This window comes from Archocentrus centrarchus, chromosome 21 (assembly GCF_007364275.1).
Source record: "Archocentrus centrarchus isolate MPI-CPG fArcCen1 chromosome 21, fArcCen1, whole genome shotgun sequence".
NCBI lineage: Eukaryota > Metazoa > Chordata > Actinopteri > Cichliformes > Cichlidae > Archocentrus > Archocentrus centrarchus.
Genome location: NC_044366.1, coordinates 15,111,023 through 15,122,280, shown reverse-complemented (window position 1 = coordinate 15,122,280; position 11,258 = coordinate 15,111,023). Strand labels below are relative to the sequence as shown.

The window sequence follows — 11,258 nt, the reverse complement described above, 5'->3', positions numbered from 1 at the left end:
TCAACAAGTGTCGATGATTTTTAATAATCAAATTGAGTTACTCCAAGAATTATTGCAGCCCTAAAATTTGCATTAAATTTTCAGTTTGTGTATCAAAATACATGAAGGTTGGTATTTACCTTTCATGCTGGGATTTTTTGTTGAATAGGAAGCCTGAAATTTTCCTTTGATCTTCATTTTCCCCTCTTACTTCTCCTCGTGTTCATGCCGGTTGTTATTTCGATTTATGCAGCACATGCATGACCATAGTGAGCTCAAACGTACACATTGTGGATGAAACTGCCTGTGTCCTGTGGGAGATTGCGAACTGCGCGAAATGATACAGGTGTAAGCAGCAATAATAGCAGCGACCTAGCCGTGGTGGAGTCTGCGGCGCTGCGCTCCTGGGAGAGGGCGGAGGAGCGCAGTCTTTGAATCAGTGGATTTGAATCAGTACGATTTGCATCCAATAAAAGCAAAGATGTTAACAAATAAATTGGCCAATATTCTGGCAGTTTAGTGATATTTCCAGAGCTGTGGTCTTGATTGGTCTTGAAATAACATCCCGAGTCGGCAATGTCCGAGTCCATGACATGACCGAGACCAAATGCGGTCGAGTCCATGACAAGACCGAGACTATCAAAAAGCGGTCTCGAGACCAAGACCGATCTCGAGTACTACAACATTACAAGAGGGTGATCTGGGGAAGTGGAAACAGCTGGGGAGAGAAACAGTGACTACTACCGCCCAAAATAAAACAGGAAGTGAGATAATTGAAACAGGAATAACACAGACGCAAGAATGAACTAAATGCAAAGTACCTGACACAAGAAGATGCTACACTGATGGAGGGCTAAAACTAAAGCAACTTGGAACTAAGAGTAAGAGTGAATATACTAAGCACAACAACGCAAATATAAACAATAAACAAACCAAGAAACAATAGAATATTTGAAAAACAATGTAATGTAAAGATAATGTAAAAAACTGAAGGGACTTTAAATTCAGATTTGCCTCTGACACACATTTGCCTCTGTACAACAGGGCAAGGGTGACTGTTTTGTTCTACTGTCTGACTGAAGAGGAGAAGGTCCACCTACTCCCCATGAACAGGAAGCAGCACGTGAGGCTGGGGAAGAATGTCTCGGACTCCCGGACCATCAGCACTGGCACTCCTCAGGGCTGTGTCCTCTCTCCTCTGCTCTTCTCCCTGTATACCAACTGCTGCACCTCTGACCACCAGTCTGTCAAGCTTATTAAGTTTGCAGACGACATGACTCTCATCGGACTCATCTCAGACGGGGACGAGTCGGCCTACAGGATGGAGGTCAAACGTCTGGTGTCCTGGTGCAGTCACAATAACCTGGTACTGAACGCACAGAAGACAGTGGAGATTATAGTGGACTTTAGGAAGCACACAGCCCCTCTACCCTCCATCATCCTGACTGACACCCCCATCACCACAGTGGACTCTTTTCGCTTCCTGGGAACTACCATCACCCAGGACCTCAAGTGGGAGCCCACCATCACCTCTGTCATCAAAAAGGCCCAGCAGAGGATGTACTTCCTGCGGCAGTTGAAGAAATTCAACTTGCCAGCAAGGACCATGGTGCAGTTCTATACTGCCATCATTGAGTCCATCCTTACCTCCTCCATCACTGTGTGGTACGCTGGAGCCACCACTAGGGACAAACAGAGACTACAGCGCTTTGTGCACTCTGCTGAGAAGGTGATTGGCTGTAACCTCCCATCTCTCCAGGACCTGTACACCTCCAGGACACTGGGGCATGCAGGTCGGATCACAGCCGACCACTCTCACCCTGGGCACAGACTTTTTGACCCTCTCCCCTCAGGCAGGAGGCTACGGTCCATACGGACCAGAACCTCCCGCCATAAGAACAGTTTCTTCCCCTCTGCTGTTGGACTCATGAACAATTACCCTAAGACTGTTACCACCACCCTCCACAAACGCTGATGACCCTATGTCTATGCACCTGTCTGACTGCACTGATGTACATATTAGTGGAATATAGTTTACATTCTTTTATCTTTTAATTAGTCTCTGCACTGTATATTTTGTAATTTTGTAATATTGTGCTATAGTTATAGCTCTAATATCTCTGTATATTTGCAATTTGTATACTTGTATATTGTCTTATAGTTTTTATACTTATTTGTTTTTTTTCTGTTAGCACGAAGTACCGCAGCAATTTCCTAATGCTGTGAACCTGTTCACCCATATGGCAATAAAAACCTTCTGATTCTGATTCTGATTCTGATGCTGCAATACTCAGTGGGTGAAAGGTGTTGAACAAGAAGCCATTTCCAGAGTTTATTTTCATAGAATTCAGTCAGATTTTTGGTTGAATCTCAAGGGTGATTTTCAGGCAGAAAAGCAGGATTTTCATCCTCAATGGTTCAGTGTTTAATATGATATCACTATGGCCATCTTCACTGACCAGGTATTCCTGTTGTGAGCAGTGTCCCATCAGTTAGAAGCTCGTCATATGTACATATATAAGCCAAGCCAAGCCAAGCCAAGTTTATTTATAAAGCACTTTAAAAACAGTAACCACTGACCAAAGTGCTGTACATAAAACATATCAGGACAAGAGAAGATAAAATTTAAAAATGTAATAAAAAAAAATAACTAAATAAATAAATGCATACATAAATAGAATAAAATTAATAAATTAAAACAATAAAATACACAGTTTATCCCAAAAAGAATAAGAAAATAAAAACAAAATAAAACAGCAGCTCATACTAGTCAAAGGCCAAATGAAAAATATATGTCTTAAGAGCAGATTTAAAACTGGCCAATGACGAGGCCTGTTTAATGCCCAATGGCAGCGAATTCCAGAGTCTAGGAGCTGCCACAGTAAAGGCTCTGTCTCCTCTGAGCCTCCGCTGTGTCCTCGGCACATCAAGGTACAGTTGTTCAGCTGATCTGAGTGACCGGGAAGGAATATGCAAGTGCAGCAACTCGGAGAGATAAGGTGGGGCAAGGTCATGTAATGACTTAAAAACAAATAAAAGAATTTTAAAAGGGACTCTAAAATGGATGGGCAGCCAGTGCAGTGAGGATAAAACAGGAGTAATATGCTCCCTCCTCCGTGATCCCGTCAAGAGCCGTGCAGCAGCATTTTGAACCAGCTGTAGACGAGATAGGGAAGACTGGCTAACACCAACATACAATGCGTTGCAATAATCCAGCCTAGTTGTGATAAAGGCATGAATCACTACTTCAAAGTGTTTTTTTGATAAAATATTTTTTTATCTTCGCCAGCTGCCTCAAATGAAAGAAACTAGATCTCACCACTGCACTGATCTGGCCCTCCAACTTAAAACTCTCATCCATCATCAAACCCAAATTTGTGACAGACGGCTTAACATATTGTGATAATGGACCCAGGTCCACGGGAGGAAATCCACCAGTGGTACTAGGGCCAAAAACAATCACCTCCGTCTTTTTGTCATTAAAATTCAGAAAGTTTAGAGCCATCCAAGATTTAATTTCATCAAGACACTTAATTAAAATCTGTACAGAGTTGGCTTCCTTGCGGTTTAGGGGCATATAAATCTGTGTATCATCCGGATAGCAATGAAAAGCAATTTTATGCCTTCTGAGGATGGAGCCGAGGGGGAGTAGATATAAAGAAAACAACAGAGGTCCAAGTATCGAACCCTGTGGCACCCCACACGACAAAGGAGCAGGGGATGATCTAAAATTGCCTAGGTTCACATAAAAAGACCTATCAGCCAAATATGACCTAAGCCACTCTAAGACAGTGCCTTGGAAACCCACATACTGCTCTAAACGAGAAATTAAAATACTATGATCCACAGTGTCAAAGGCGGCTGTCAAATCTAAGAGAAGGAGAAAAATTCAGAGAATATGAATTATTGTCACTTTGATGTGGAAAATGCAGTTGTAGGTGTTCAAACTGCAAAGGGCCTCATGTTTATTTTAAAATATACTGTAGTTGATTTTGTGTATGGTGGGCAAAAATTTGGGCAAAAATTTGATTATTTACTAAAGGAAACTGTCAAATCTTTGTAAATAATAATCCCTTTAAGTGGCATATTTATCTGCCTTCTAACCTGTGATAATTTGTGCAAAAATTGGCAAAAAAAAAATAAAATGCATTTATGGCAATGGCAGTTTTATTTATATAGCACGTTTCCATCCATCCATCCATCCATCCATTTTCTTCCGCTTATCCGGAGCCGGGTCGCAGGGGCAGGAGCCTAAGCAGGGAAGCCCAGGTTTCCCTCTCCCCAGCCACCTCTTCTAGCTCATCCGGGGGGGACCCCAAGACGTTCCCAGGCCAGCCGAGAGATATAATCTCTCCAGCGTGTCCTGGGTCTACCACGGGGCCTCCTTCGTTTCATTGCACATAAAATTAATTTGCATAACAAGATAAAAAAAACTTTACAATGAAATAAAATAAAAAGTTAAAACACACACACACACACACAGTTAAATGGAAGCCTGTGAGAACATTTTTTTTCTGTCATTCGGTTATATACGGTTATAACCACTTAAAATTAACCAATACTGTCTCAATTTATATTACAATAACAAATATTGGTAAACCAGTTATGTATGCAGTTGTTTTTTAATATATAGATAGGCTATAATAGATAGATATAGATAGATAGCATAAATATTACATAAATATAAATCATTTTAACTCATCAAGTGTTTATAATCTGCTGAAAGTCTCATGGAAGCAGTGCCTGCATTTGCCTCTGTATTTGCTTCTTGAACGTTACCACAGTTTTGGTGGGCGTGGCTTGTCGCGCTTGAAGCGCTGCCATTTTTTTTTGCTTTCGCTTTCTGTCTGTTCCGTCGAAAGGCCAGTTGCGCATTTGTTTTAATTTTTTTTTTTTAACTTTCGGAATTACGTTATTTTCTCACTAATATGGTCTTGCTCTGCCTACTTCCTCCATCCCCCGTTTGCTTCGTTTACCAGTATTTGGTAACCCCCTGTGAGTTTGAGTGGTGCGTCATCTTTGATACTTTTCCTTATTCCTAACGAGCTTCGTTTCATGAACGTTTCCGAAGGCCGTGCGGTAAGTCGTTTCTTCTTTAGTCGCATCCATTAACGATGCATTTTTTTTATATTGTCACCTTTATTTGTGGAATTCGTCTCTAACGGAGTGATTAATGTGATCCACAGGCGCTGTCTGTCATTATTTAATCTGAGATCCTCTGCTGTTAAACTTCTACCAAAGTCCATATGGCTATTCCGGATCAATTTCAGCTTCAGGCTATAAATGAAATCGCAGAGTCTCTCAGCAGCTGTGAACGCAGGACGCTCTTCTATCTCTGTGAAAACTTGGGCACAGACCACAGCGCGGTATGTATGAAGGAGATGCTCAAATCTAAAGTGATGGGGCATCAAAACGCTCACCTGTTTCTCGCGGAGCTCATGTGGCGTTTGGGACGTTTGGATATTCTAAAGAAGGTGTGTAAAGTGAGCAGAGATGACTTGGAGAGGATTTATAAATCCGGACAGACGGTCCCGCCTTTCAGGTAAGACGCTTTAAAGATGTATGAAGAGTCCTGAAGATTTAAAGAGTTTGAGTTAACAGTGTTTGTTTTCCTTTCTGCAGAGTATTGATGGCGAATATAAATGAGGATCTGGAAAGTGATGATCTGAACAGAATTAAATTCTTGTTAGGTTGCAAGTTATCACGTGAGAAGCTTGAGAAGGCAGAGGTAAAACGAAAAAAGAATGAATGAGGCAGGGTTTTGTTTTCACTCTCTCTGAATTGCACCCACATGGGGAATTTTTGTGAGACTTCTTCATACATTCAACATTCTGTAACCTGTGGTAAACAAAAAAAAAAAAAAGCCATTCAAGTTGACACTTTCCTCATTTTTGTTGTGTTACAGAATTTCCTGGATATTGTTGTTGAACTTGAGAAGCTGGATTCATTCTCACCGGAAAACGTTGGCTTTGTAGAGGAGTGTTTGAGAAACATTGGCAGGATTGATCTAGCCAAAAAATTGACTGGTTACACGAAGTCAGGTTAGACTGTGTTTAATTTTACCTTTATATACTGAATTGCTTGTAATCCACCTTGACAAGAAAGGTTTGTAACATTTTGCAGTGTGACGTGGGAAACACTTTCCCACTAATTTACATAAAACCATGAGGTAAGGGTAAAGAGTTTTGGTTTTTTGGGTGGGGGATGTCACACCAGATATTACAACAGGAAGTTGTTATTCATGGTTTTCATCAGTACTACATCCCCGAAACTTTATTACCACTTCATTAGGTGTTCCTGTTCAACAACTGATTAATGTAAATATTTATTTCAGTATTTCTACTGGGATTTTCCAACACAGTCATCTCTAGTGTTTATAGAAAATGGTTCAAAATGAGAAACTATCGAGTGGATGAAAATGTGTTGCTGATGACCAGACTACTTTGAGCTCATAGGAAGGCACCAGTAACTCAAAATAACCAGTTACAACCGAGGTATGCAGAAGAGCATCTCTAAGGACACAGCACATTGAACTTTGAAAGACATGGGCTACAGCTAACATATTCTAACGTTTTTTCCCTGTACTGCCATGAGAATTAATCCAATGTTCAACATTTGTTCTGCCTGACTTTTCTACTAGGTACCCCCTAGACAGGTCTAAACCAAAGACACTCTCTCTTATGGGCAATTTAGAATCATCACTTAACCTAAGCTCACTAAAATTGCGGTAATACCCAAAGGAATACCCAAAGGAACTTCAGGAAGGTTGCAGAGTAGCAGGACTTTTAGGAGGAGTTCCGCAAACCTCAGTCAAACCAATATCAGCCTTTTCTTTTGGAAGATTTTCCATCCTGTGAGTTTTAATCAAACCTTACAGAGAACTATATTTTCAAGGATCAAGATTATATTCTGATCAAATAGCCTCACATAGGCTAAAAAAAAATCAGTTTATTTAACCAACCAAAGCCATTTATGCTTTAATATTTGTGCTTCTAATCTGTATGTATGCCTGACTTTTACAGTTGTGCCAGTTGAACGGAAGCTACATTTGTCTCTGGTGCAGAAATGTATAATTTCTGTGAGTAAGACACTTTACAGATGTTATTTCACATTTCCTATAATGTTCTTTCCCATAAAACCAATACTATAAAAATATATCCTCTTTCTCTTCCTCTGCAGCAAGAACAAGAACCCCGCTTAGGTAAGGCTTGCTCAACTATACAGATATGTAATAGCCTAAAGATATATTTTTAATCAAAATACCCTTTCATTCCCATGGGACTGATATCAAATCTCACAGGGGGTTTACATTTGGAAACCCCCTGGCCACACTGAGATTTACTTTGTTCTTCTGTTAACCGTAACGCTCTTTATCTACAGCGAGGGTAAACATACCATTGGCTGCCTGCAGACTGCAGAGCTGTGAGGTGAGGTTTTCTCTCCCTCTTGGTGTGTTTTGATGATATCTTCAAGGAATGAAAGAGTAAAGTGTATTCATGAAATTTCTTTGCTTTTTCTTTTGCATTTTAGAGTCTGCCAGTTTGCTACAAATTTAACACTAATCCCAGAGGACTCTGTGTGATCATAGACTGCGTGGGTAATGACGGAGGTGAGACACAGAGCACTTTTACCTGTCTGCTTAAGCAGAAGTACCAAAATCACAATGTAGAAATCCTTAATTAAAGGTAAAGTTGTGCATTTATAATCCTACTTGAGGAGGAAAATGAAAGTATAATCACCACATAGTAGGTTTTAATACTGATGCATCAGTGTGTAAGCAGGATTTTACAGTTTTATCTTTGTCTGTAGTTAAAGGTGGTGGTTTGGTGGTTTTCAACTAAGAGGCCAAGCCCATCCTAGAAGAAGAAGAAGAAAAATGAACTGTTGTGCTATACAGATTTGCATTTCTTTGGGAATTTCTCATTCTCTTATGTTCGCAGTTTGGGGGAAAAGGGCAGGTCATTTTACATATTTGTGGTTTATTAACAGTTGTTGAAATATAAACGTTTGAGAAGTTGAGGGAAATTCCTTTATGGGTGGAACTGCTGAGTCTACAAGTTAGAAGCCAGAAAGGTTGCGAGTCGCTATAAGAAAGAGCAGTGTGCTATATTTTATAATCTTAACGTGTGTGTGTTTTAATGGAAAGTATAATTATGAGACATATGTATTAACTACAGCTATCAAATAATTGTAGTGGAGTGTAGTGCAGTAGCTGAAATTTAATTAGAAGTGCCTGGCAGTTGTATATAACTACCTCACTTTGTTGCATGTATTATTGAAAAAAAAAACAACTGAAACAACCACTTAGTTGATTATAACACACACACACCAAAACAGCTCTGACTTGTAGTTTCTGGCATCAGGACACTGACAGTCTGTCTTGCTGGCCCTGCTGCCATAGGGGTGTGGTTAGTCTGCAGCGTGTGCAAAAGACGTCAAAGTAGCATCCACTTGAATTCCAAGACTTAAGGTTTTGCATTCGAACGTTGCATTGTAATGAGATGATCAGTGTACTTCACTTGACCTTCCGGCAGTTTTAATGTTGCGACTGATCTGTGTGTAAAATTTTCAAGCTACAATTGTCTTTTCAATGCATTAATATCAAGGTGATGCTTAAATTCTTGTCTAACCTTTGCTTACTTCTTCAGAAATGTTGGAAAAAACATTCAAGGCTCTTCACTTCAGTGTGATGCTTCACAAGTATCTGAGTGCTGCTGAAATCCTTTTAACTCTCGAAACGATTCTCAGTCAGAAAGAGAAGCTCCGAGATGACAGCTTTGTGTGCTGCATCATTAGCCGTGGTACAGAAAGTCGACTCTTGGGCACAGATTTAACTGGTAGCGGTCTTTCTGTGGACAAAGTCAGACGTCTTTTCACCGCAAATGCATGTCCAGTGTTGGCTGGCAAGCCCAAACTCTTCTTCATCCAGAGGTACAGCATACCAGAGCATCTGCCCTGCCCCAGGATGAACCACTTGGATGAGAATCTCGAGACAGATGGCTGCGATGGGGTTTTGATGGGTATTCCTACAGATGCAGATATGTTCTGGAGTCACTGCTGGACAGATGAACGTCAGCTCAACCAAATCCAACATTGCTCTGTGTACCTGAAGACTCTGACAGATGCCTTACACAAAGCCCAAAAGAGGTACTGAAAAAAATGTAACCTTTCTCCACCATCATGTAATTTTTTTTTCCAGTATAAGCTAAACTGTTGTTTATTTGTGCTCTGACAGGAAAATTAATATTTTTGATGTTCAAATGGAGGTGAACGGCACCGTCTTTGAGCACAGCAGAAGAAATCCTGGAGAAAACTATCAACTTGATGTAAAGCATACTTTGAGGAAAGATCTATACTTACAATAAAGGATTCATCATTTTTACCCAACACCCAGCAGTGCCATTACAGATGGGCCTGTGGGTCCAGACCCACAGTAGTGCAGCTGCACAAGCTGGTGAATGAATTCAGGGCCATCACCACAGGTGTATAACAAGCATTTGTGAAAGAATGACTCATTCTAATGAGCTCAGTGAATTTGAGCATGACGTAATAGGATGCCGTCATTGCAGTGATTCGGTTTGTGAAATTCCTTTCCACTTAGACATTCCATAATCAACTGCAAATAGTTTTACTGGAAAGTGAAAGTGTTTAGAAACCACAGCAACTCAGTCACAAAGTGGCAGACCAGATAAAATTACAGAGTGGAGTTGCCGAATGCAGAAACATACAGTGTTTAAGGTCACCACCACTCTGCTGACTCAATAACTGCAGAGCTCTTCTGGCATTAACATCAGCTCAAAAAATGTGCACTGTGAGCTTCGTGGCATGAGTTTCCATGGCCCAGCAACTCCTGTAGATGTAATGTGTAGGTGGCTCAATACCTTTGTCTATTTGTAGTTTTAAAGCATGGCTTCACTCAAAAATTGCAAAACAAATTAAAGTGTATTAGAGATATCGTGTGCTCAAAATCCACTGCCCTGGTGTGTGCTGAGTTCTGGACCTAGAGAAAGTTTCCCTGCTTGTCATTCCCTGCTTTGCTTGTGCAATCAAAGACTGATAGTTTTGCACTTCTTTAACTGTAGCTACATTTCTCTAGAAGCTTACCGTCCATATGTAATTGTAATTATGTAACTCAGTTAGGTAGTGTGTGAAGGCGGCCCAGTGTATAGGTTTATTAATCATAGTACCGACTCTAGTAGTGTAAATTTAAGGTGTTTTGTTGTGTGTTTTTTTTCATGAGCTGTATTTGTGGGCATAGCTTGCACGAGTGCAAGCTGAATTGCATATAAGTGACAATATGAAGGCACGCTCTCTTTGTATTTTTTTTTATTAATTAATTTATTTTATGGAATAGCAAATGAGCCAAATGCCCCTCTATCAAATTTGCTTGCCCGTCCAGTTCATATCTGTCACAACTTGCCCTAGAAAGAACATTTTTATTGTGTATATTGTGACATCTAGTGGTTATATTTTGTCATAACTTGTTATAGCTGAAAAAAACTAAAAACTTTAAATGTGTATTTATTATTTTTTGAAAATTTGAAGTCAGAATGTTGGTGCATATTTAATCAGAAATCAACAGAAAGTCAAATTTAGAGGATAAGATAATGGCAAGAGTTCTCAACCTCAATTATGCAGGCAGGAACATTATCAAACCTACAGCTTTTACAAACAGCTCACCCAGTCATCGCTACTGCGATAGAAAGTTAAGGCAGCTTAAATTTAAAAAAAAGTCCTTTCAGTGTATGCTTAAATCTACACCATGCAGTAAATTTATGCATTTGTAACTTTTTCTTTAGCGTGCAGCTAAACCAAACTAACATTCTGTCTGTGCTATTTTGTACTTTTTAAAATTATTTTTAAACTTATGTGGCAACATTGAAAACAACAGTGGATGAAGGAAACACTATATTGATTTTGTGTGTTATTGTTTTGTTATTGCACATGTTTTTTTTCTTTAATGTTAATTATTGCATTTGCACTTAATAATCTACTAACCTAGTTATATAATGAAATGCTAAATGTAACTATCATAAGCTATTTTTCATAATTTAAAATAAGTATTTCATATCACATCTGTTTTTAGTCTGTGTGTGTTTTTACTTTTATTTTTTCATCTTTTATATCATAATAATGCATGTTATATTTCAGCAAAGTTAAAAACAAAATTTAACATAATGACCAGTGCAGTGATGTGAGGAATGTGTGTTACATTATTTCTAGTTTCAGCATCATTTAACCTTTTAGAAGTGCAAATCACCCAGGTCATTTAGTATTTA

General features: G+C 39.5%; 1 protein-coding gene across 1 annotated transcript; it reads left to right on the top strand.

The window, feature by feature from the left end:
* The first annotated feature begins 4,819 nt into the window (after positions 1-4,819).
* On the top strand, positions 4,820-11,052 carry LOC115800901 (CASP8 and FADD-like apoptosis regulator). The gene is made up of 10 exons (XM_030758512.1): positions 4,820-5,058; positions 5,166-5,521; positions 5,602-5,707; positions 5,885-6,020; positions 7,002-7,057; positions 7,159-7,180; positions 7,360-7,406; positions 7,510-7,588; positions 8,628-9,126; positions 9,215-11,052. The coding sequence occupies exons 2-10, from the start codon at positions 5,226-5,228 to the stop codon at positions 9,342-9,344; spliced, it is 1,371 nt and encodes a 456-aa protein (XP_030614372.1). The 5' UTR covers positions 4,820-5,058; positions 5,166-5,225; the 3' UTR covers positions 9,345-11,052.
* Positions 11,053-11,258: the final 206 nt, after the last annotated feature.